The 27,613-nt window shown below is 43.3% G+C and overlaps 1 protein-coding gene across 8 annotated transcripts in view; it reads right to left on the reverse strand.

Moving 5' to 3' along the window:
• Nucleotides 1-27,613, reverse strand: part of ADCY7 (adenylate cyclase 7) — a 124,436-nt gene that overhangs the window by 47,215 nt on the left and 49,608 nt on the right. For 6 of the 8 annotated variants that reach the window (XM_020985151.2, XM_020985149.2, XM_078150077.1 and 3 more), the window contains 5 exons: nucleotides 14,843-15,395; nucleotides 12,295-12,498; nucleotides 10,280-10,444; nucleotides 7,228-7,377; nucleotides 5,692-5,840 (listed from right to left, as the gene is read on the reverse strand). In XM_020985151.2, coding sequence (XP_020840810.1) covers nucleotides 5,692-5,840; nucleotides 7,228-7,377; nucleotides 10,280-10,444; nucleotides 12,295-12,498; nucleotides 14,843-15,013 — 839 coding nt within the window. In that variant the 5' untranslated portion in view covers nucleotides 15,014-15,395. The other 2 variants (XM_020985153.2, XM_078150078.1) reach the window with 2 other exon arrangements.

Here is a 27,613-nt window from a genome sequence, read left to right on the forward strand (position 1 = left end):
GAAAATACTTCCTTAAAAATTAGAATAGAGCAATTGGAAGAGAGTGACTTTATGAGAAATCAAGACACTGTAAAACAAATCCAAAAGAATGAAAAATTAGAAAACAATGTGAAATATCTCATTGGAAAAACAACTGACCTGGAAAATAGATCCAGGAGAGAGAATTTAAAAATTATTGGACTATCTGAAAGCCATGATCAAAAAAAGAGCCTAGACATCATCTTTCAAGAAATTATCAAGGAAAACTGCCCTGATATAGTAGAACCAGAGGGCAAAATAGAAATTGAAAGAATCCACAGATCTCCTCCTGAAAGAGATCCCCAAAGGAAAACTCCTAGGAATATTGTAGCCAAATTCCAGAGTTCCCAGGTCAAGGAGAAAATATTACAAGCTGCCAGAAGGAAACAATTCAAGTACTGTGGAAACACAATCAGGATAACACAAGATTTAGCAGCTTCTACATTAAAGGACCACAGGGCATGGAATATAATATTCCGGAGGGCAAAGGAGATAGGATTACAACCAAGAATCACCTACCCAGCAAAACTGAGTATAATCCTTCAGGGGAAAAAATGGTCATTCAGTGAAATAGAGGACTTTCAAGCATTCCTGATGAAAAGACCAGAGCTGAATAGAAAATTTGACTTTCAAATACAGGACTCAAGTGGAACATGAAGAGGTAAACAGGAAAGAGAAATCATAAGAGACTTATTAAGATTGAACTGTTTACATTCCTGCATGGAAAGATGATATTTATAACTCATGAGACCTTTGTCAGTATTAGGGTAGGAGGAAAAAAATATGTATGTATGTATATAGATAAGATAGAGGGCACAGGGTGAGTTGAAGATTAAGGGGTCATATCTGGAGAATAAAATTAAGGGATGAGAGAGGATTATATCGAGAAGAAGAAAGGGAGAGGTAGAATGGGGTAAATTATCTCACAAAAAAAAAACAAAAGAAAAGTCTCTTACAGAGGAGGGGAAATGGGGAAAGGTGAGAGGGAATGAGTGAATCTTATTCTCGTAGGATTTGGCTTAAGGAGGGAATAACATACCCAATTCAATTGGGAGGAGGACAGATTGGGAAAGGGGGTAATCAGAAATAAATACTTCTGAGGAGGGACAGGGTCAGAAGAAAGAATAGAATAAATGGGAGGGCAGGATAGGATTAAGGGAAATAGAGTTAGTTTTTCACAACATGTCTACTATGGACGGGTTTTGCATAACTGCACATGTACAACTTATATTGAGTTGCTTGCCTTTTCAATGAGGGTGGGTGGGGAGGGAGGAAGAGAGAAAATTTGAGACCTAAAGTTTTAAAAACATAGGTTTAAAAACAATATTTTCACATGCTACTGGGAAATAAGAAATACAGGAAATGGGGTACAGAAGTCTATCCTGCCCTACAGGAAAATAGAAGGGGAAGGGGATAAGAGAAGGGGGGAGAGATAGAAGAGAAGACAGACTAGGGGAAGGGATATTCAGAATGCATGCCATCTTGGGATGGGGGGAGGGATGAGATGGGGTGAAAATTTGGAACTCAAAAACTTATGGAAGTGAATGTTAAAACTAAAAATAAATTTATATTAAAAAAAATGAACCAAAGCACGGACTTGCAAGGCATGGCCTGTATGAAAAGAAAAATACATGAAGAAAACAGTGAAAGGAATGCAAGAACAGAATGAAAAGTCAAGGGTAATGCAAAGGCAAATGTCGGTGCTGGCGAAAAGAAGGAGTAAAAGGCACTATGGATGATGTTTATCCATGAAGATAATTCTTCATCACAGCATGAATAAACTATATAAAAACTTTTTTTAAATTGGGGGTTTGGATTCACAATTAGGCCCCTAAATGTCCATAAGCCATTTGGATGGGGCCTTAGCTCCCCAATCTATGAAGTGAGAACGTGAGCCCCAAAGTTGGGGCAAATGTAGTACCACTGGGTTGCAGAAGCTTTAGAAGCAGGCAGGGCCTCCCACTATGGCTTTAACAGTAATAAGTACCCTCTGCCTTCCCAGCCAACAATGCTAGGCCACCTCAGAGAGGTGTGACCTGTTCTGCTTTGCCTGGACTGTTGTGGGGTGAATGAGATCATGTCTGCCTGGCTCAAAGCACCCACTATGAAGATATAGTTTGCTTAATAACAAGCATCTATGTTGGATTGTGCCCCACCCCGTCCCTCACTCTCCTCCCCACTGTCCCAATCTCCAGACTTGTCTCTCAATCAGAGTTGTCTGGGAGCCAACAGCCTCCTTTTGGGAGTCAGGGAGACTCAGGACAGGTACTGTGAGACAGCATTTGGGGAAGAACTAGAATGCTCCCCAAGACTCAGTCATCCTCTTATACAACCAACCTTGATGACCCCATCACCATGCACTGCTGGGACTGGGGGGGTTGTGTGAGAGTGGAAAAGACAAAGAGAAAGAGAAAAAAAAAACTTCTGAGACCCTTCTTTCACAATCTGGTTTGACTCTATCCTCATTCCCCAGGGCTCCTCAATCTAACAGGCAGCTCTAGGATTTTTACATCTTTGGTGCAAAAATGGAGAACAGATATGGATGAAAAGAGGAAAAGTGACTGAAGAGATTAGGAAATAGGAAGTCAGGCAAGTCTTATTCTCCTTATTCAGCAAGAACACTGTATTCTTTTTTTCTTTTTAGGCAATTGGGGTTAAGCGACTTACACAGGGTCACACAGCTAGTAAGTGTCAAGTGTTTGGTCTGAGGCCGTATTTGAACTCAGGTCCTCCTGACTTCAGGGCCAGTGTTCTATCCACTGCACCACCCAGCTGCCCCAAGAGTACTGTATTAAGTCAGAAGACCTGAGTGTGAGTCCCAGCCCTAGCCCCTACTATACTCAGGTAATGACAATGACAAACATTTATTAAGCACTTGGTGTATCCCCAGCCCTATACCAGGGGCTGGGGAAGAGCTAAAGCTTAGCTAAGACACAGCTCATTCCTGTCCTTTAAGAGGGCAGGTTGTTAGCAGCAGGTGAAGGAAGGCATCACAGTCAAGGGGGCATGTAAGGTGAGCTTTAAAGGACAGGTAAGAGGGGCAGCTAAATGGCACAGTGGATAGAGCACCAGCCCCGGAGTCAGGAGGGCTTGAGTTCAAATCTGGCCTCACTAGCTATGTGACCCTGGGCAAGTCACTTAACCCCAACTGCCCCACATAAATAAACAAACAGATAGATAGATAGATAGATAGATAGATAGATAGATAGATAGATAGATAGATAGATAGATAGATAAACAGACGGACAAACAAATAAATGAATGAATGGATAGATAGACAGACAGACAAATAAATAAATGAATAGAATAGAAAGAAAGAAAGAAAGAAAGGAAGGAAGGAAGGAAGGAAGGAAGGAAGGAAGGAAGGAAGGAAGGAAGGAAGGAAGGAAGGAAGGAAGGAAAGAAAGAAAGAAAGAAAAGAAGAAAGAAAGAAAAGAAGAAAGAAAGAAAGAAAGAAAGAAAGAAAGAAAGAAAGAAAGAAAGAAAGAAAGAAAGAAAGAAAGAAAGAAAGAAAGAAAAGGTAAGAATTCAATAGGTAAAGGTGGGCAGAAAAGTCATCCTAGGCTTCCAGTCATGCTTCAGCTCTCCCTTCCTGAGGCTGGGGGATATAACAATGTCCAGACAAGCTGGAGCCCAACATGTGAGGAAGGAATTACCATGAGATATGAGTCTGAAACTTATTCAGGAGCCAGCAGAGAACCACCAAAGGTTATTGAGCATGGACAGGACACATTAAAAAAAAGATCAATCTCGCAAGGATATGAATTATGGATTAGAGGGAGGGGAGAATGAAGAATACAGGTCAGAAGACCTGCAAGAAGGCTACTGTAACAGTCGTAACAATTGGCAAAGAGGATTCATTGTTGGTGGCAGTGAGAAGAGGGAAAAGGGTCCAATTCAAGAGATGGTGCAGAGACAGAACTGATGGGACTTGGTAACTGACTACACGAGAACTGAGAGAAAGGAAAAAGCCAAAGATAATCCTATGGTCACAGACATATGGTGTTGGGGGGGGGGTTTGTTTGTTTTTGTTTGTTTGTTTAGCTTTCTCAACATCCCCAGCACTTATAAATGGTAGTTGACTTACAGGTGGATAGGGGTGTCATACACAGAAACAGTGAAGTCAGAAGCAGAAGCAGGTTTAAGGGGCATGTGATCACTTTTGGACTTACTGGATTTAAGATGCTGATAAGACATAGCAGTGGAGATGTCCTGAAGGCAGTGGGAGAAGGGGTCTGAAGGTCAGGAAAGAGGTCAGGTATACAGACAGAGATGGAGGAATCACCTGCATAGAAGTGGTAATTAAAGCTATGGGAGTTGGTCTGAGATGGTTAAGGGAGAGAGTACAGAGAATCCGCTGGGAAAACACCTATATTCATGGGTCAGAAAGATGATGAACGCACAAAGAAATGGTTAGGAGGACTCTGAAGCCAAGGGAAGAAGTCCCTCTCAGTAAAATGGGTGTGAGGTCCCAAACTCCTGACCAAAAGCCAAAGGAACCAGATTAAAATGTAATTGAGAAACGTTGAACAAAATAAATAAAAATACAACAGAGCATAATGTTAATTTGTGGTTTCTTAAGTCAATGTGCAGCTGCAAAGGATCCATTTCTGTCAGAGTTTGACATCACTCCACTACAGAATGTCCACCAATAAATCCAACTTCTCTCAAAGCTCAGGCCTTCAGCTCCAGTCACACTGGCCTAGTGACTATCCCCAGAACACACCAGGCTCATTCCTGTTTGTGTACCACTGCTCATGCTGTCCTCCCTCTCCCTGATCTCCTAAATGCCCTCTTTACTTATAAAAAAACTTCTCGGTGTTTCAAAGTCAAAGCTAGGTCCACCTCCTCCACAAAGCCCTCTCTCACTGCTCTAGCCTCCTCTGTGATGTCCCTTCACTTAATTCTTATAAGACTGACTGTATCACTCACTTTAACTGCTTTATCCTATAATGCCCATCATCCCTTTTTTCTCTCTTCTCTTCTCCTCTCTCCCCCTTAGCAATTTCAACCATTAATATGACTTCAATTATCACCTCCATGAAGATGACTCCAAAATCTAACTACATCTCTACCCCCAATCTCTCCCTATAGCTTAGTTCCACTGCCTACCAGATACCTACACCTAGATGTCATGCTGGCAGCCTGAACCCAACACATACCAAACTAAACTCAACATCTCCTCTCTTAAAGTTGATTCTCCCCTAATTTCTCTATTTCTATGGATAGTAAATTTGGAGTGGTCTCCTTCAATTCTCCCTCATAGCCACTCAGTTGCCCCGTTTTGTTACATCTACCTTCATTATATATTGAGCATACATTCCTTTCTTTCCATTCTCATTGTGACCACTACAGTTCAGGCCCTCATCTCTTTTTCATCGACAACACTTTACACCAGCCTTCTACCTGGTCTTCCTGATTAAAGCCCCTCTCCTGCCCACTCCAACCTATCTATCATCCACACCATTGCCCAACTGACATTCCTAAGGTACTGCTCTGATGAGGTCACACCTTTACTCCAAAGGCCCCTTGCCTTCTGAATAAAATGCAAACTGGACTCTGGCATTCATAGTCCTCAATATGGCTCCAACCCACCTGGCCCAAACTTCTCTCCCACGGGTGATTCTCTCACCCCAAGTGTGGCTTCACACTTGTAGCCACACAGACTCTCACCTCACATTCTGGTGCCGCTTGACATAGAGACTATGGAAGTTGTTGTCTGGCATACTTCGTCTGTCATTGTTCTCCTTGAGCCGCTCGATGATGGCCAACTTCATTCCCATGGAGATATGAGCTGGTAATACTGAGAGCAGCAGGTTCTCCTGAAGGGCAGGGTATTATAGAATTTCAAAGATGAAAGGGACTCCAGGGGGCAGCTTGTTACACACACACACATCCCCCCTCACACACACACTCATACCAGAAGCATAAGTGGCATCCCCTCTACAGCCTACCTAACACAAGGCCATCTAGCCTCTGATGAAGAAGCTCCAGTATTGGGGAAACTCATTACCTCCCAAGGCAGCCTGTTCATTCTATCATTTGAAGACTCTACCTAGGAAGGTCTTCTTCATATTGATCTAAATATCTGCTTCCCAATAAATTCCATCCCTTGGTCCTTGTGCTACACTCTCGCGCCAAATAGAACATGAAGAGACTGGAACCCTAAGGTTTCTTCTAGCTCTGACATCCTCTGCTCTAAATCTCCCACAATCACAAAGGACTCATGATGAAAAATGCTATCCACCCCCAGAGAGAGAACTAATACATTCTGAGTACTGATTGAAGCATACTTTTTTTGCTTTATCCTTATTTTTTCTTTTGTCTCTTTTCTTCTGCAACATGGCTAATATGGAAATATGTTTTATATGACTTCACATGTGTAATCGATATTAAATTGCTTGCCTTCTCAAGAAGGGGAGTGAGGAGGGAGGGAAAGAGAGAATTTGGAACTTAAAATCTTTTAAATGATTGTTATGATTGTTTCAATATGATCGGGAATTTTTAAAAAATAATTTTTAAAAAATAGTAATACATCTAACTGCTCTTCCACATGACCATCAAATTCCCCCAAGTTCCCCCATTCTTCTCCAAAATAAACGACCCAAATTCCTTGGACCAAAGGCTTAGTCAGCGTCATTATCAAGGCAAGTCCGCAATGGTTTACAAAGCAGCCTTATGCATAAGGGGAGAAGGTATGGTCTTACTTTAAGTCACCAGTTTTTAGTCTAAGCCCCTCACTTTACAGATGGGATAATAAAACCCAAAGAAGTTAAGAGTTTTGTCCAGGGATCTGCCCAGTGAATTATACTCTAATTTGGACAATGAGAATTGTATGCATTAAGTAAAGAACAATATGTAATAAACCATTCCTGAATATAACCAATACTCCCATGTGGAGTATAATAAGAGATATAGCAAGAGGTAGCTGAAGAAGGTTTCCAGAAGAGATGAAGTTTGGGCTGGTCCTTGAAGAATAGTTAGTATTTGGGGAATGGAAAGGGTGTCTCAGCAGGGACAAAAGGATAAGCGAAGGCAGGAATGCCCATAAAGTATCTGGGAAGGAGACAAGACAGACTGGAAGAAGAGTAGAAATAAGGGAAGAGAAGTTGAGGGTCTCAAAGAAGAAGAATAAGGTGGGGAGTGGGATCTCCCAGAATATAATCGGGAAGCCATCTCAAGCTGGGAGCTGCTCCTAGAAGTGCTTACCTGCTGACGCTTCTTGATCTTCAGTTTCCTCCGGATCTGGATGTACTTAAGGGTGTAGATGTAGAGGTCTTTGGATGCATCTTGCATCTGGGACTTGTGAAAGGCACCCATCAAGTTCCCACAAAGGAAGATGGTGGTGTTTGCCAGCAACTGCGAGGGTGGGGAGTCCAGGGGGAAAGATAGAGAGGCAGCAGCTGTAACCCAGAACCTGAATGTTCAAGGCATGAGGAAAAACTGCCCCACTGGCAGAGACATAGCAGTGGCCTGAGCCCCTAGACACACCAAGTGTGGAGAGGCTCATCTCAACTTGTCTAAAATATAAATTTTAGGGGCAGCTAGGTGGCACAGTGGATAGAGAGCTCCAGCCTTGGACTCAGGAGGACCTGAGTTGAAATCCAGCCTCAGATACTTGACACTTACTAGCTGTGTGACCATGGGCAAGTCACCCCCAATTGCCTCACCAAAAAGAAAAAAAAAATTTTTTTAAATAAAATATTAATTGTATCTCCCAATTCCAAATCCCGGTACAAGCTCAGGTCCTCCCTTCCAGCTGTCCTTTCTGAGCCATCTGAGCCATCTCCCACACTCATTGAACATTCCTCTTGTTCAGGAAGAGGCTTTGGAGTCCAGCCCCTCATGCGATGGAGACCAAGGTCCAGAGAAGGGAAGTGATTCCCTTGGGGTCATGCAGATAATTCCTGGCAGAACCAAGACAAGACACTGGGCCTCTCACCTTGTAGTCTGCTATGCTTTCCACTGCACCCACCCAATTTAATTTCTCCACCAGTGCCAAAATGTCTAAGTCCTGGTCAGGAAAAGAAGGGCAGGACTCCATGCCAGGGACAAGGAAGAGGTAAACTTTCCTGCAGGGGCCATAGCCTATAACGGAAGCCCAGAGACAAGCGTGATGGCCATGGAATGTTTGGAGTCTACTGAAGACTGAAGGGCCATCAAACAAGGCCTTGGCAGGAGAGCTACAGTCCCAAAGCGCTGTGCATGACTGGTTGGCAACTGGAGGGACTCGAACCCAACCCACACCCCTCCTCCCTGGACAGAGCTGGCTCTCGGCCCAAGCTCTGGGAAGGAAAAACATTTCTCTTGGCCTTGAGTTTCCTTTAATCCATAAATGACTAAAAAGCAGCCTGGGAGAGATGTCTCAGCTGGAAGATACGATTATCTGCTTTATCCTAGGGTTGCTTTGTTTGTTTAAGGGTTCAGAGAGTAAGAACAGGCTCCTACAGTAAGACAACCACCTTCTACTTACTTGTCTATGGCTACCACAGCTAGTTTCTTACAAGGTACCACAGCATGAGATAATAAAGTGTGTACACATACATACATACACACACACACACACACACACACACACACACACTCAGACAGGAGTCAGAAGCACACAGGGACATGGAAATAACATAGCCTAGGAATGACAGAACAGGGACTGGCGTCCCCATTCAAACACTTGCTTACTGGTAACCTTGGGGAAAGTCACTTCTCTATGTGACAAAGAATTATGGAGACTGATCTTTACAAGTCCAGCCTGTAGCATAAGACCTTGTGCATACGGCAGGCACTATATCAATATGTGTTATAATGAATGATACCTAACGCTATCTACCTTGCAGTCATGAAGATATAATGAGATAATTAAGAAAGTCCCTTGGAAATATGAGCATCAGCTATAACAATGCAAGGTTTTTCTGAGCATAGCCTGACATGGCACATACCCAGGCAACAGAGAACATGAGGATCCCCTTTATTCCATCTTCACTGCAGTTGGAATTGGGGTGGGGGAAGGGAGAATCTTGTGATAAAGGAGCCAATTACTCCTGTAATCTTGCCAAGTTAGAACTCCCCTCTACCACAGAGTTCTTTTGGGGAAGGAAACAAGATCACTGATGGTTATCTCCCTCCATGGACACATGACACACATCCAGAAAACAGATAAGACCAGTTGGGCACAACCATCCTCTTTCCAATGGCCTCCTTTTTACCACCACTTCCCCACCTCCCCACGGACCAGTGCTGAGGAAGGGGTAAGTATGTGAGTGACGAATGCCACATGGGCTGAAAACCAGAAGGAAGTCTGTGGCTCAAACTCCCAAGGGAAGCCATGCCTAATTGTTTAAAAGTCCCCTTGCCCCTTCTCAGTGCTCTTAGCCACACTGAGGACTGTCCTAGGATAGGTAATAAGAGAACAATGTCTCAGTCCCTACCTTCCCACTCAATGCATTTTCATGCCCTTTTCAGATCCCAAAGACAAGCACAAGTCATATTGATGAATTTTGACCAGAGGGAGAAGCTAGGCTGGATTCTCTCCCTTAGGAACACCAAACAAATGCTCTAGATGAGGTTCTTTCTCTGGAATTCTCCACATCAGTGCTGGCTGCCTATCACCCCTGAAGATAACTCCACTCTAAAGCCAACTCAATCACTGTTGACCTCCTGCTGGGAACTGCCATATCCTAAGAAGCCCCAGCCATGTCACTCCTTTAACGTCTAGCTCACTGTCCTGACTGCTCCACCTCCACTCTGGCTGCCTCATCCCAGCATGGGTACCCTCCTCCATACCTCCCACCCTTGCTTTCTAACTCCTCCTTATGTGTCTTCTTCCCCCATTAGAAGGTAAATTCCTTGAGAACGTTTTCTTGTTTTTGTATCAGCCCTTAGCATGATTCCTGGAACATATTAAGTGCTTAATAAATGTTCTATCTACCTCTCTAAAGGCCAGACCTCTACATAATATCCAGAGACTCAGATCAGACCACTACTACTCCAAGCAATAAATGAAAATCTGAAAATGACCATGAGAACAACCCTCGGGCCAAAATGACAATCCCCTCTATTTAATTTAGCAGTTTCTTTAAGGCTGGTTTCCCACAGACCTGGTTCACTGAAGCCTGCTGAGCCATCAAGCACTTTGTGCTGGTGTCTTCTGGGCTGCAAGCTTCTCCAGACCAGGAACTGGAGCTAACTCCCTAGCACCTAGCGGAGAGCTCTGCTCACTCTAAGCTCTTGATACATGAGTGCTATGTCTATAGGTGCTTCTTACCTGGAGCACCACTGGCAAGTGGGGCACTGCTGTGAACACTTTAGTCCGGATACCTAGTACTAGCAGATAAGACAGTGTAGACACAACATTCACCACAATGGCCTCCTTCATCTCAAAAGGCAGCATGGTATACACAGTGAAGATGATGAACAGAAAGAAGGGTACCTGGAGAAAGAAGACATGGTGAACACCAGCAACCTCAAAACTGGAAAAGGAGAGTAGGAAGTTGGGCTCCTGAGACCACAGGCATTGGAATAAATCATGATCATTACATCCACGGGCCAATTATCCAGTACATCCACCATGGAACTCAGGGTTAGAAGGGACATCAGAGAACATCTAGACCGACCCCTTATTTTTACAGAGAATGACACCAAGTCCTAGAGTATTTAGGTAACTTATCCAAGATCACACAGGTACTAAGGGTCAGAGCCAGGATATAAATCCCAATCTTCTGGCTTCTTTCTACCAAGCCACCTTTGATGTCAATTATAGATAGGCATTCCTCTCCTCCTCCTTGCTATGGAATTGCCCATTATCATCATTGCAGAGAGCAAGTAAAGAGACAAAAAATGATACCAAGCTTCTGGACCTGAAATCAAGCCAATTTGGTTCTTCACTCACCATTCTAAGAAAAAGCGTGGGTGAGAGAGGGGAATTCTTGGGGACAAGAGGGTAAAGTTATTAACTGAATTTGAGACATCACCGAAGTTCTGTCCCTTGGGAGCACAGAGACAGTCAATTGGAGGATGACCATTATGCTCTAGAGCAGATGGGTAAAAATCATCCAGCTCCCCAATCAGCCTCCAAATGTGGTCACTCAGACCCCAAGATGTCTTCAGTGTGACACACTTCCTTTATTAAATGAGCTGCGACCAAGAACAGAGTTTATAAGAACATTGAGCCAAAAGGAAAAATCTAAGATTTGTCGGGTTGGGTTTTTTTTCTTTACTCAAGGGAAAGCCAAGTTTATTCATCATTTCCCACACATTAAAATGTAGTTGGAGGCCAAGATTAGAGCCTGCCAAGTTTCACCCATAGTGAAGTTTCAAACCCCTAATAAGCCCATGAGCTGGGAGACAGTACAACTGACACACTGACACCCTGGGCTATAACTGAGAGTGGTTAAAATAGCCTCCTTGGAGACAGGGCAGCTTCCATCCCAGTGAGTTCCCCTGGGAAAGGATAATTAACACTCTGAAGGAAGCTAGGCTAAGGCTTGTTCACCTGGCCCAATGACAGGGCACAAAGCAACAGCCACACCCTCTGGGCTACAGTTTGCATGGAGTGGTGAAAATGTAGGATTTGGCTTCCCAGGTCCTGGGTTTGAATCCCCCCTCTGCCACTTATTACCAGTGTGACCATGGACAAATCATTTGATCTCTGCCTCTGTTTTCCCATCTGTAAAATGAGGGAGGTAGACCAAATGACCTTTAAAGTGCCTTCTAGATTTGGCAACCAAGTGTGAATCCTGAGCAGTTACCCCCTCAAATACACCTTTGGGTTAAGTACCTCCCTGCGACCAGTCTCAACTAGTGCCCTAAAGGAGGGGGTCTCATTTTAATACAATATTGGCCTGAGCCAACCGGAACGAGAAAGTAAATCAATCCCTCCACCTTGTTCACCTCACCGAAAATCAAAAACTACCTAACAATTTGTGGATTCTCCCTCTATCCCTGTGTATAATTGGGAAAGGAAGGTTTTTTTACAGGCATCGGATCTCCCAAGGAATAAATCAATTCAGTACGAGTTAGCAAAGTCCCACAATTATAGAATGTCTGAGTTGAAAGTGATGTTGGAGGTCATCTGGTTCAACCCCCTCGTTTTACAGAGGGGAAAGCAAAAAGTACACAGAAGGAAACTGGCTTACACAAGGTCCTAGGGGAATCAGTGACAGAGGCAGGGACAGAAGTCAGTGTCCTGTTCCCCAGTCTAACAGTCAGTCCAAAGCACTGTACTGACTCTCTCCATCCGCTAGTGACAAGGGACCCAGGGGTCTTGGGCCCCACCGTTACCTGCTCCCACATGTAGGTTTCGTCATCCTTCCAGTCGAAGATTAAGATGAAACCCAGGGTCAAGAAGCAAATCCAGATGACCACAGCAAAGAATTTGAGCCATTTCTGAAAGAGGCACTCAATGTACACCAGCGCATACATGATTACAAACAGGATCAGAATTATGAACGCAGTCACCAGGAAGGTGAGGTGTCCGGAGAAGTTCTGGGAGCCAGCCAAACATAAATCACAGTAAGAATTCATGTCTCATGATTGTCTTCTCTCTACATCTACCTCCTCTATGAAGCCCTCCTGTGTTAGCCCAGCCCATTAACACTATTGATGATCTTCCTGACTCTTTCAACTTTTATAGGCTAAATTTCTCCTGGTGTGTCTGGGAAGGGAGAAGGGGGGGTTGGGGAAAGGGAGGTCTACACTATGAAATAATCAACTGCTTCAGGGGGATGGACCATGTTTCCATACATTCAAGAGGAAACTGGTAAAAATGATACTTCATTTCTCAGCCTCAGTTTCCCTCCTTATCTCCAGAGCCTATAGAAATTACTACAAGCATTTCTCTTGAGGAGCAAGTATGAATACTCCACTTTTAGTCAAATGGACTAGAGACCTTGGTCCTCACAACATTATTTGGGATTAGTAGGATGCTTTGGCCTAACCAGATGTAGGGAACTTGCAGCCTTGAAGCCACATGTGGCCCTCTAGATCCTCAAGGGCAGCCCTTTTACTGAATCCAAACTGCACAGATCAAAGGACTTGTCAAAGGGCTGCACTTGAGCACCTAGAGGGACACACGTGGCCTCAAGGCTGCAGGTTCCCCACCTGTGGGCCCTAACCCATCTGGATTCTTCATACCCCTACCCCATTTTATCAGCTTGGAGAGACAGTGCAGCATATTAGAAGGAGCAGGGTTTAAATCCTGGCAGGGCTACTCACTGCCTGTATAATGATGAACAAATCAATTCCCTTTCAGAGCCTCAGGATGATGAGTATGACTGAGAAAATGATGGCAATAGAGAGGAAGATGAGCATCAGAGGGTAATGTTGGCTCATATGGTGGAACTGCTCATAGCGGGAATCTCTGCTCTTCCACTCCTCATCCTCATTGAGGAGGTATTTCCCCTTGGTGGGCATCCTTTCTTGGTCAGGTGTCTGCTCCTCCCACTGTTCAAAAGGGGGGTTCCAGGAAGAAAAGAGGAGGCCTGGTGCTCCAGGCACATCTGTCAGTCTCCACTTGCAGCACAACTTGCTTGCAGTGGGTCTTGGGGACCAAGGTGGTGCAGTGGATAAAGCACAAGCCCTGGGGTCAGGAGGGACCTGAGTTCAAATCTGACCTCAGACACTTGACATATACTAGCTGTGTGACCCTGGGCAAGTCACTTAACCCCGACTGCCTCATCAAAAAAAAAAAAGAAAGAAAGAAAGAAAAGAAATGCCAACCAATCTCACTTTCTTCTAAGGGTGAAAAGAAGCAAATAATGTATACAGATAGAAGGTGGGAGAAGGGAGATGGAAATTAAATTCATGCATTTATAATTCATAATGTAAGATTTAAAACGGAAAGGGCTTTAGAGGTTATCCAGCCTACTTTCCTCCCCCAATTTTACAGAAAAGGAAACTGAGGACCAGATAGCTTGCCCAGGGAAGCAGGAAGCAGCAGGACTGGGATCTGAACCCAGCTCCCCTGATTCCTCTCAGTCTGCATACAAAGCTCTTCTCACTATAAAATGAATTTCTCAAAAATCAAATAGCAAGTCAGTGTCAGAGTGAGGACCAAAGCGTAATCATCCTGATTCCCATGCTGCTGCTTTCTCCTCAGCGGAGAGAAAAGCAAACACAAGAGAATACAGACGAAGGAGAGGAAAAGAGGCTGCTCCCACTAAATCAGGACCTCCTAGTCACACAATACTATTGAATTTTTCATAGCTCCCCATCTATTAATTCATTTGGCCCAAACGAAAATTCTGTGAAATAATCAGGGCAGGAATTCTTATCCTGGCATGACAGATTTAAAGATGGAAGGAACCTCAGAAATCACCTAATTCAACCCTTTCGTCATTTTATAGGTAAGGAAACCTGAGGTCAATGGAGTTAAGGGATTTACCCAAGGTCACATGGTGTATATGTGGCAGAACCAGGATTTGAGCTCGGGTCTATCCTATGGCACCAAACCCAACCCTACGTCCCCCACTTAAGTTAATGCAGTAGACCGAGTAAGCACGGGGTCTGGAGGAGGGAAGACCTCAGCTCAAATCTAGACTCAGATGCTAAGGATATAATCCTGGGCCAGTCACTTAACTTTTATCTGCATCAATTAATTCAACTGTAGAATGAAGATAACAGTTGCACCTACCTCCCAGGGTACACAATAGGAGCTTAATGCTTGCTCCTTTCTACCCCTTCCTCATTTCACAGGGGAGGAAACTGAGGCCAAGAGAAAGATGTGACCAGCCCATGATCACAGCTAGTTTGCTAGTGGATCCAGAACTAGAACAGAAGACTCCCAATTCCTAGTCAGTCTCTCTTCAAGCACCCCAGCCAATCCACTCACCCCATGGATGAAGGCAAGGATGATGAGTATGGCTGAGAAAATGATGGCAATAGAGAGGAAGATGAGCATCAGAGGGTAATGTTGGCTCATATGGTGGAACTGCTCATAGCGGGAATCTCTGCTCTTCCACTCCTCATCCTCATTGAGGAGGTATTTCCCCTTGGTGGGCATCCTTTCTTGGTCAGGTGTCTGCTCCTCCCACTGTTCAAAAGGGGGGTTCCAGGAAGAAAAGAGGAGGCCTGGTGCTCCAGGCACATCTGTCAGTCTCCACTTGCAGCACAACTTGCTTGCAGCGGGTCTTGGGGACCAAGGGCAAGTAGCTTCGGGGGGGGGGGGACAGGAGGGGTGTCTTAAGTCTGGTGTTTATTTAAGCTTGGAGGGAAGGGCTGGAGAGACATCTACATCTCCAATGGCTCTATGTGTCAACATAGACTTCGTTCCCTGCTACGGACTGGCACATCTTTAATCAGTCTCAGGTACTTCTAACCATCTCCCCAGCAGGCTCCTACTGATCCAGCTGAAGCTGCAGATGTCCCTTGATAGATGTTAACAACTGCAAAGGCAAAAAAGAGCTTTAATTAAGCTGGGAGCAGAGGGAGGCCAAGTCTTCCCATACCCCTTCTTAATTCTGAGGTCAGACACAGGGTTTGGGCATCTATAGTAGTGAAGTCACAGTTCTTGGGTACCTAAAAACCATGGAATACATGTAGATATATTCAGAGATGTAGACTGCAGTGGTGTCAAACTCAATTAGAAACTCTCTTGGCCACATAATGACTTAGGAAAAAAAAAACCCAAATTAACATTATCTATACTGTATTATATTTTTATTTATCTTGTTAAATAATTCATTTTAGTCTGGTTCCCAGTTAGTTTGGTGGGCAGCTTGTGGCCCATGAATTTGACACGTCCAGGTAGAGGACCTTAGCTATAAAGTCCAACCTCCTTGGACAAATTAGGAAACTGAGGTCTAGAAAAGAGAAGTGACTGCCCAAGGTCACAAAGCAAGCTAGAGTCAGAGGAAGGACCAAAACCAGGGTCTCCTAACTCCTAGGGCACTGTTCTGACCACACCAAGAGCTACTGTTCTCTCCTCCCCATGGTCACACCTCACCTTCTAGAAACTGACCGAAGGTGGCCGTGGCCATTCCACCCCTAGGTCTGGCTGTGACATCTTCACTGAACTTACAGCCAAAATGTCATTTCTTGGTTCTCTTAAACCTACTTATCCTTAAAGGTTCTTCCATTGCAGTCTTCTCTGACTTATCCCATCCACACTGAATTAGAATTCTTTCCTAGACTCCCTCAGCCCTCTCAGTCCATATGCACAGTTTAGTATCTAATTACATACTGTTCTGTATCTAGGTTTTATATCTATGTGGCAGGTGAAAGACAAAGCAACTCAGGAAACAAAGGTTTGGGCTTCCAAGCCTATTGATTTATCAAGCAATGAATGCCAACTGCTCAACAAACTGGGACCAGACCTCCTCAGCTTAGGCTTGGACCTCATTGAATACAGGGGAGACAGGCTTTTATACATTAAAACAAATAATCAAATAAGCTCAATTAATAAAAAGAAATATAACATCAGGTAATCTGATTTCTAATAGGGTAAAAGATTAGAGACTTTCCAAGTTGGAAGGGGGGGAAGAGTGAACAGGTGCAATTCCCTGAAATCAGACAAAGAAGAGCCCCACTGCCCCAAGTGTCTGTAAACAATCAAAGGAACATGGAAACAATAACTGATTCATCAGTATGGGGCCAGTTTTCAGAAAAGACATATGGGTTGCTTGAGATGTATAATTGTAAGAAAACTCCTCACATCAGTCTTTGGAACTGACTGGGCTTCTGGTCAGAATAACCTAGGTCCTTAGCTAAAGGTCTCTAAGCAGCAGGTAGAGATGGCTTAGCTTTCCAGACACACAAGGTTAGGTTCAAACAATGCAACAAGATTTTCTCTCAAATCTCCCAATTGAATAGTTTTCTCATAAGACAGAATTTGGACTAGACCCATAACTGAATAGAAACTAAGCTAGCTCCAGAACTGAGTCACAAGACGGAGTCACTGTGGCTCACTCAATTACTCCAATGAACCATTTGCCATCCTAATCCCCTCAACTTCCACAATTTTTCTCTTTTCATTGTTACTCTGCCACATCTAGGTGTCTTTTTCTCTCCAATTCAACTGTGAGCTCCTTGAAGGCAGGGGCCATGATCTTTATGTGCCACATACCATCATAGATCAGACCTAGAAGGAATCTCAGAGGCTCTCTAATACAACACCTTCATTAACCTGATGAGTAAACTAAACCCCAGGAAGGTGAGTGATTTGCCCATGATCACAGAGGCAGTCATTGGGAAAGGCTACATTTGAACCCAGGTCCTCTTACTCCAGAGCCAATGTTCTTTTTCATTGACTCTAGCACAGAGATAGACTGGGCAGAGAGAAGTTCAAGGGGTTATTATTGATTTGGCTAATTGATTCACTTTGGGGAACTCCCAAGTCCAACATCTTTTTAATCAGTTCCATCACTATAATGCTGTTACTCTAAGAAGTAGGTCATTCTAAGACAATCCTTAGAGTGACTTAGACACCTATCATCCTGTCATGCTAATCTAAATGAAGAGGCCAGCTTCCATTCACTTGAGGTTATCTTTACTGAGCACACAGTTGTGCTCAGGCCAGGGAAAGATGTAAGTGCAAGAAGCTGCATGTGCTCTCAAAGACTATCTGGTTCACAGTCTCCTTCTCTTCCATAGCTCCTGCCCTCACACTAACGAAACAGAGTCATCCCCTTTTTCAAGCCCTCCAACCCATGCCTCTCAGGAACTTCCCCACTTCTGCCAAGGGTACCACCATCTCTCAAATCAAAACTTCAATGCCATCTTCAGCTCCCCAATTTTCACCTTATATATGCATTTATCTCCAAAGTTTTATCATTTCTATCTCCAGAACATCTTTTTCATCTGTCCCTTTCTCTCTTCTCACGTAGCCAGCACTGTTTCAAACTTCTGAGTGACCTAGCTATGATCTCCTGGTACGCTGAAGAGAACACAGGCTCTAATATCTGAGGACTTGAATTCAAATCTAGCTTTTACAATTTACTCCCTATATGATCTTAGGCAACTTGGGCATTTAACTTCCTTGGACCTCATCAGCTGTTCAGTCATTTTTCGGTTGTGTCTGAGGCAAAGATATTGTAATAGTTTGCCATTTCCTTCTCCAGCTCATTTTGCAGAGGAAACTGAGGCAAACAGGGTTAAGTGACTTGCCAAGTTCCACAGCTAGTAAGTGTCTGAGGCCAGACTTGAACTTGGGAAGATGAGTCTTCCTGACTCCAGGCCAGGCACTCTATCCAATGTGTCACCTAGCTGCCCTTTGGGTCTCATCACCTCTGAACTAACTATGATAACCTCCTAAATGGTCTCCCTGCCTCAAGTATTTCCCCTCTCTAATTCATACTTCACACAGCTGCTAAAGTAACTTTCCTAAAAAGCAGATCTGACAAGGTGACCTTCCTGCTATAAACTCCAACCTTCCCTATTGCCTTTAACAGGACCAAATATAAACTTGTCTACCTTTTAAAGCCCTTCCTACCACATCCTACTTAACCTTCAGTCCTCACAGTATACATTACTCCCCTCCAGACCCTTGAGTGCAGCCACATCAGCCTTCTTCCTGTTCTTCACACGTGACACTGTAACTTCTCACTGTCTTCCATGCCTGGACTATGGTCATCTCCACAGCTTAGAATCCCTCGTTTCCTTCACAACTCAGCTCAAATATCATCTTCTACATCAGGGGTTATTAAGCTAGGATTTACAACCCTCTTTAAAAAAAAATTGATAACTATTCAACAATGGCTCCTCCAGTCTGCCAAAGTGGTCCCTGACATAAAAACCAATAACACCTGTTCTGAATGAAGACTTTTTTGATCTTCCCATCTGCTCGTGCCCTCCCAAACCTGGAATGAGAAAAACCTGAGTTCAAATCCCATCTCAGATACTTACTAGCTAAGTAAACCTGGGAAAGTCACTTAACCTCTGTCTCAGTTTCTTCTTCTGTAAAATGGGGATAATAGCACCTACTTCCCAGCTAAAATGAGTTAACATCCAGAGAAAGAACTATGAAATCTGAACAGAGATTGAAGCATACTATTTGATATCTTTTTTCCTTTTTTTGTTTTGTTTTGTTTCTTCTTTCTCATGGTTGTTCCCATTAGTTTTAATACTTCTTTACAACATGACTAATGTGAACACATATTTAATATAATGTATATGTAAAACCTATATCAGATTGCACACTGTCTTGGGAAGGGGAGAGGGGAGGGAAGGGGAGAAAACTGAAAATTCAAAAGCTTATGGAAGTGAAGGTTGAAAACTAAAAACAAATAAATTAATTAAAATTTTATTTAAAAAAGGAAAGAAAGAGAAGGAAGGAGAAAGAGAAAAAGAAAGGAAGGAAGAAAGAGAAAGCAAGCAAGCAAGTTCTTTTGTCTTTTAGCTTTGAGAGAGAAGCTGGATGATGCCAACTTCTCTTCATTTTGCAGATGGGAGATGAAGACTTTGGGAAGAAGCTGATGTGAGAGGAGCTGGCAGTCCCTATTCATAGCTTGTTACATTGAAGACTTCAGGAATTTCCCGTTTAGGTGACATCTGGGAATCTTTCTTTTGGTTAAGCTGCGATATCCTACTCCGAAGGAGAGCTCCCTCACTCTGTATTGTCTGGTCTACATGCTCCCATGTATACTTTAACTGATTTTTGTTTTGCTGTTGACTTGGATAAAGGCTTTCTTTGCTATAAAAAAAAATAAAATAAAATGAGTTAGCATACATAAAGTGCTTTGCAAATCTCAAAGCACCACATAAACACTATTATTTATTCTGTAGATACTTACATATGCACAAGTGTATTTCCTATAGAAGGTAAGCTCCCTGAGGACAGGGACTATTTCATTTTTGTCTTTGTATCCCCAGAGTCTAGTAGTGCCTAGCATATTGTAGGTGATTAATAAATACTTGTTTATTGTTTGGGGGGGGGGGAGAGCTTATAATTTAGAAGTACTGAGTAACAGTTATGCATATTATAAGAGGATTATTCACTTTGCAATAAGAGTCACCACAGGGTCATTTCAGATAATAATGATGATGGTAACTTATTTTTAAATAGCACTTTAAGGTTTGCTAAGAGCTTTACAGACAGTTCATTTGATCCTTGCAGTCTCATGGGAGGCAGTTAAGTGGAGCAATGGAGAAAGCACTGGTCCTGGACTCAGGACGACCTGAGTTCAAATCTGAACTCAGACACTTACCAGACAAGTTAAGTTAATCCAGGTCACATATGCAAAGTCCTACCTTACAACTGTTTTTGCCCTTTCCTGTCTTGACCTCCTGCTACCAATACTCTCAAGGAAAACAAAACCAAGTCTTAAAAAAAAAAACTTATTATCCCTATGTTATCCCTAGTTAACAGATGGGGACACTGAGGCTCAGTGAAGTTAAATGACTTGCCTGGGTCACACAGCCACCCTCCAAACCTAATACTCCTGTCCACACTGACTAAATTTAACAAAGAATGGATTCAGATGTACAGCTGTTGTAACACATTCCTAGAACAGACTAATCACCCAAACAGCTGATAACAGGAAGAAAATATTAGTTGGGGAAAAAATGTAACTCTCCATAGACATCTGCTCAAAATCTAACCCAGCAAAGCCTAAAACAGAGCTATCTAATGACCTGGGCTAACTGGCTAAGCATCTCAAGAATGTTAGTCGTCATTGAAAAGCCCATTCTCAGCCATAGCTCTGTGGTTCATTCACCATGCATGCACAGTCATAATCCTAGAATTTCAGAGCTGGGATGGGGCATCACAGAGCCCGTTGCCACAATATGGCACCTTCCCAGAACTCAGAATCACAGAATGTGAGTTGGAAGGAACCTTAGAGATCATCTGATCCAATCTCATGATTTTATAGAAGAGTAAACTGAGGCTCAGAAAAATTAAGCAATTTAACTCAGGTTACACATGCAAAGTCCTACCTTACAATTGTGTTTCCCTTTTGTCTCTTGACCTCCTGCCATTAATACTCTCAAGGAAAACAAAACTAAACTCCCTTTCTTCCTCTTTCTCTTCTTGCCTCGCTTCCCCTCCCCCCTCAAAAAAAAAATTCCAAATAGGAAAAAAAAATCCATAGATTCAAAAGCATGATATTCACAGTGCTTGCAAGTGCTGCTGAGGCCAGCAGTTCAGCCCCTGGTCAAACACTCATCCTTCAGCATTAATGAAAAGGACTTCCATAGCAACCAGGGTAAGGGGAGGAAAAACTTCACCAAGAAATGAGAGACACTGTTTCCCCAAAAGACAGCCACTCTCAGAATGAAATCTGGTAAGAGCCAGGAGAGAAAGCCAGCTCAGCACAAAGGTCTTCCTCCCTCCTCCCAGTCTATGGCACTGCCTGGAGCGGGGGAGAGTGTTGTGGGGGGAGGGGGGTAGACAGGGGGACAATGTAAGGTTTGATTAAGATTAGATAAGGTGAGCACAGCTTCTTCACTCCTCAATTACCATCTCCATGGTTGCCCTTGGCTCTTCTCCCAGGAATAGTCCCCACCACACCCCTACCCTTGGAGAGCTGGCAGCAAAGTCAGATCAGAAAGTGGAAAACATTTTTATTGCTGAGAAGGGGCATTTAACTACCCTCTGAGCATACCTGACTAACAGTAGTGCCACTGTCCAAAAACAATCATGAAAATCCTTCTTAAGACCACCAAACATTAGAGCTAGAAGTGGCTTTAGAGGCTGTCTGGACTCCCACCACATGAAAGAATTCCTCTGATATCATCTGGTCTCAGCCTAAACTATTCCAGTGACCGGGAGCTCATGGCCAAAGGAGGAAGTCTATATCATAGCTCTGATTGCTAGAAAGTTCTGATATAAACTGTAATCTCCCCCCACCCCACATACACACCCATTGCTCTTAACTCTATCCTCCACAGTCACACAGAATAAATTCAATCCTTCCTTCCACACCATAGCACCTCTCGTATTTGAGGACAATCATTGTGGTCCCCTTTCCACCCATCCCCAAGGTCTTCCTTTCTCTGTACTAATCATGCCCAGGTTCCTTCAATGAAAATTCACTATCCTGGCCCCACTCTCTAGTTGTTCAGTGTCTCTCAAAAGCTTAGAGCCCACGGGGTTCATTTGTACAGCACTTTTAATTTTTCAGGGAGTTTTCACATCTATGACCTCACTGGAGACTCACAACTACTCTGTGAGACAAGCAGTGCAAGGACTAGGAGCCCCATTTTGGCAGATGGAGAAACTGAGGCACAAAGATTAAATGGTCACAGATTCACAGACTGTCAGAATTGGGAGGGAGCTTACAGATCATTCATTCTGCCCCCTCTCATCTTCTGAGGTCCAGAGAAAGATTATGACTTATCCAGGGCCTCATAGATAGTGATAGAACCAAGACTAGTATCTGGGCCATTTGACTTGCAGTCTTTAGCACTCTTTCTACCAGTCTCCTCTCTGAGCATACTATATACAAGCAGATTGCAACACCAGCTCAAAAACTCTAATTTGCCCCTGTGGGAACAAGAGCCGACATTCACATAGCTTTAAGGTTTATGAAAGCATATACATTTATTATCTTATATATATGAGTCTCCCATCATCTCTGGGCTGTAGCTTCCCCATTTTACATGGGAAGAAAGTCAGCCTAAATGAAATGACTTACCTGAAGTCATACACCTACTAAGTGATGGGCATGGAATTCAAACCCAAGTCTCCGATGACTTTGAGTCAAGCATTCTTTCCATTATGCCCCATAGTAATAGTTGGACCTTATGGAAACCATCCTCTCCAGTTTCTCCAGATGTCTGAAGCCACAGCTGGATTTGAACCAACTACTTCTGGATTCTCAATCAAATCACCAGGCCCCAGGGCCCTGTACAAGTCAGCAGTCCTTCGACCTAAAAGCCACAATCAGGTTGTGCAGCTAAGTTGTTGTAAGGCAGAAACCTATTCCTCCTTAACAACGTTCCACCAGTCCTCTCCTTCCGTCCCTTACTTGCAACCGCTCCTACCTACTCACCATGGAACAAATGATTTCAATTATTCAGTAGGGCTAGACGGTCCTGACCCAGGAAGATCACCAGGGAAACCCAAAGTGACAGTCTTGCCAAGTTTGTAAATGCCACCATCACCCATCATCACAGGACTTTGTAGGGGAGGGTTCTGGACACAAAAAATCCAACAGATACAGGTGGACAAAAGAAACAGAACCAGGGTCAGGGAGGAGAATAGGGATGTAGTATGAAAACTTTCAAGCAGATTTATAAGACAATCTCTAGACAAATGTTAAGACATTTGTCCCACAAAACATCATCCCACCAGAGTGAGGAACTCAGGGAAGCAAAATATAATCACCTGTCAGAAGTCAGTTGGTAAGGAATCAATCGTATTTCTCTAGAAAGTGAACATGTTTAACTCAAGGTGGGCTGTCATCTCCACTCTGCATCTGCTGCCCTGCCTGTTTTCAACTCCACAGAACACGATGCTTTTTCCAGGTTAAAGCTCATCATCTCTAATCCCACCACCATGCTGCTAACTCAAGTCTTGACTAACACACCTCCCTCAGCCTTCTTTCCCCTCTGATTGGAAGGCTGGGGGTTGGGGGGTGGAGTACCAAACTCCTCCCAATGCCTTCCTCTAGAGAGGGCACAACTGGACTCTGGACTCACTGTACAGCAGAGAACTGCCCTTCTAGGTTTCTACTCCATGAACAAGATACCCCTTGGTATCAGTCTCTCTCTGTCTCTGTCTCTGTATCTCTGTTGCGCTCTCGCTCTCTCTCTCTCTCTCTCATTCCCCACCTCTCCAATTACACTATAAACTTCTTAAGCACAAGGACTGCCTTTATTTCTGCTAATTGTATCCCCAGTGCTTAACACACAGGGCCTGGCACACAGTAAGCCCTTAATAAACGTTTGTTGGATTACTGAATTGGCTGAGTGAAGAAATTGATTGAGTGAAATCCAGTCATTTGATACAAACCATTTTAATCACATACCACCTCATACTTCCATAAAAACACAACACTTAAAACAAACCTTTCAGGGTTAGGTATATGCTGTACCAGTTAGAGAGCATATTGGCGTTTTTTGTTGTTGTTGTTGTTTGGGGGGTTTTTAGGTGGGATACACTTTTTTTTAAGGTGGGATATATATATTTTTAGAGAACACATTGTTAAATTTTCAAGATGAGCATTTACATGTGGTGGCAAAGAATTGGAAATTGAGAGGATGCCCATCAATTGGGGAATGGTTGAGCAAGCTGTAGTATATGAATGTAATGGAATACTATTGTGCTATAAGAAATGATGAACAGGCTGACTTCAGAAAAATCTGGAAAGACTTATATAGTCTGATGCTGAGTGAAGTGAGCAGAACCAAGAGGACTTTGTACACAATAACAACCACGTTATGCAATGACTAATTGTTAAACTGAACCCTTCTCCCCATTACAAGGATCTAAGACATCTCCAGAGGCCTCAGGATGGAAAATGCTCTCCACATCCAAAGAAAGAGCTATGGAAGTTGAATCGCTATCCCTTATTTTTACCTTCTGTTGAGTTTTATTTCATCTTTCTGATGGTTCCTCCTATTGGTTTTAATTTTTACTTACAACTTCACCAATGTGAAAATATGTTTAATAGGAAAGTAAATGTAAAGCTGATATCAGATTGTGCGACGTCTTGGGGAGGGTGGAGGGGAGGAAATTTTCAACTCAAAAGAATATGGGAGTGATTGTTGATAAATCAAAATAAATTAATAAAAAAAAAATGAGCATTTACACCTTGGAAAAGGACACCACATCACAAATCAGGGCTTGATTTACTTTCTGTTAATTGTCAAGTCTTAATAAAGTCATGGAGAAAACGTTAATGCAACTTAAACTTAGTGTATTTTGAGTACATTTTGTCCTCAAGAGGGTCAGTTATTAAATATTTACCAGCACACGCCTACAACACATATCATCCAGTAGAATCATAGAGACAATATCAAACTGCATGCACGTCTTGGGGAGGGGGAAGGGGGAGAGGGAGAAAAAAAATTTGGAACTCAAAATCTTATAAAAGTGAATGTTAAAAACTAAAAAAAAAAAACCTTAAAAAAGAGAAACATATCTTAATATATAACAGCTATGGATATCTTTAAATGTCTTGGTAGATTAGTAGTTTAATTTAAAAAAAAATAGTGAACAGCAATTACCAAAAAGAATGGTAGGGCAGCTATGTGGCACAATGGATACAGCACTGGGTTTGAAGTCCGGAAGTTTTGCTGTTGTTCGGTCATTTTCAGTCTGATGCTTCATGATTCCATTTTTGGGGATTTTTTTCTGGCACAGATACTGGAGTGGTTTTACATTTCCTTCTCTAGCCTATTTTACAGATAAGGAAACTGAGGCAAACAGGGTTAAGTAATTTGCCCAGGGTCACATAACTAACAAGTATCTGAGGCTGGATTTGAAGTGCAGTGCTCTATTCACTGTGCCACCTAGCTTTCCCAGAGTCAGGAAGACATGAGTTCAAATCCAGACTCAGCCATTTACTGGTTGTGTTATCCTGGTCAACTCACTTAACCTCTATTTGCCTTAATCCATTGGAGAAGGAAATGGCAAACCACTCCAGTATCTTCGCCAAGAAAATCCCACGGACAATAATGGCATGCTATAGTCCACAAGGTCACGAAGAGTCAAACATGACTGAACAACAATATAATGGCAAGCTCCTTGAGGGCAGGGAATGTTTAATCTTTGTTTTTATGTCCCTGTCACCTAGCACAGTGCCTAGAACATTAGCAAGAATTTAATGAATTTTTTTAATTGAACTTAACAACTTTTTAAGAGCCACATACATTAGAGAACTTTTTCAAACAAACATTTTAAAGAGTTCCCAGATGTAATTCTCTCTCTGGACCTTTTTTAATCAGTTATTCTCCAGTCATTTATTCCAGTTATTCTCCTTTCTCCCCACCCCCCAAACCTGGGAAGCTGTGAAGGGGGAACAAAACCACATTCTCATGTCTTTGCCTTTGGAGAATGAGGATTGCAGCCCAAAGTCAGGAGAAGGAGAAGGAAAAGGAGAGCAAGGGTATGGTCAGCAGCCTGGCAGCTACCCAGAACAGTTTCTTAATTCTACTTGACATAACAAGCATTCTCGCCATAGACCTAGAGTGTCGAGGGCCTGTACTACAGAGACCACAAAGATACACCCAAGCCCATCCCTGCCATCATGGTGGCTCACATAGATAACTATGACATTGCTCAGCGTTTGAAGGAGACCAATGAATGATATCAAAATGAGCGATGTCTTGTCTTACTCAAACTGGACTTAAGTGAAGCAGTGTTGCGCAGTCATCAGCCTCACTCTCTCTTACAAAGTCACTGAAGTCCAGTGGCAAGACAAAAGTCAGTACTGGAGATGGTCCAGGATGCAATGGATGACCGTGGCGTCTTCATCGTCTGACCAAACTCTAAGCCCTCCACAGAGCCGGCTTCAGCTGCCTTCATGGCCACTGGAATAAATTGTTCTTACCTGCCCATTCCACCTGGGAAGGTTTCACATCTTGGGGTAGACATCCCCTTTACTCACTGAGGGGTTTTGGCCTGTCTATTACCCTCAACCTGGTTTAGCCTATCTGCCAAGAGAATTTACCAGGGCGTGGCCACTGCATATGCTAGGCTTCTTAAAGCCACAGGTGAAAGCTGGGTGACAGTTGGACACCAAAGGTGGATGATGAGAAGCCCTGAAAATGGCTCAGCAGCCCTCACACCAGAGGGCTGAGTCCTCCTGAACACCCCATACTCCTACTAACTACAATACAGATTAAAGAAGAACAAAATACAGCAGAAGAATTAGTTAGAGTAGAAAAGGCACTGCCTCTGGAGTTAGAGAGCCTGGGTTCAAATCCCTCCTCTGACACTACTCGTGTCACTTTGGGCAAGGCATTTATTTTTCCTGAGCCTCAGTTTTCTTATCTGTAAAATTAAAGTGTAGAAGTTCTCTTCTGGCTTTGAATCTATGATCTCAGTACATAGGCTATGAAAGTCAAAGCAGGGATCAGATCAGAAAAGGTTTTATGAAGACAGTCACCTTAAAGCTGGGCCTCGAAGGATGGGTAGAATATCAATGAAACCCAGGAGTTCAAGAAAATTCTGGGAACTCTCTTTTTAATTGATACAAAACCTTGGAGCCCAAGTCAAAGCTGAGTGCTTCTCTGATCCCTCTAGCCCAAGGTGGGCTTCTCTTGTCTGATCCGGATTTGGAATCAGAGGTCCTGGGCTTGCAGACCCACTCCTCCAAACCACTTGTGCGGCCATGGACAATTATGATCCCATGATCTCTCCAGATCTAAGTTTCGTCATCTGTGAAATGAACAGGTTAGACTAGATGGCTTCTAACTCTCAATCTGCGATCTCCTCCAACACGTATTCTGAATCATATCCTGTCCTATGTTGTTTGTTCTCCAAAAGGCCCTTTACATATTCATTTTGTCTCCCCAACAAAATTATAATCCCTTTAAGGGAAAGGAGTAGGTCTTCGTCTTAGGACCAATGTCTAGCCCTGGGCTAGGCACACAGAAAGCTCTCAAAAATTTGCTGAGCTGAGTCAAATTCAACCTCACCACTCCCTCCACCAACGAAGCAGCTTTCTTAGCAAAGAAGCCAACTGGGAATACGTTTTCCTGAGTTCTGAGCCCCATT

This window comes from Phascolarctos cinereus, unplaced genomic scaffold (genome assembly GCF_003287225.1).
Source record: "Phascolarctos cinereus isolate Bilbo 61053 unplaced genomic scaffold, phaCin_HiC Scaffold_2;HRSCAF=192, whole genome shotgun sequence".
Taxonomy (NCBI): Eukaryota; Metazoa; Chordata; class Mammalia; order Diprotodontia; family Phascolarctidae; genus Phascolarctos; species Phascolarctos cinereus.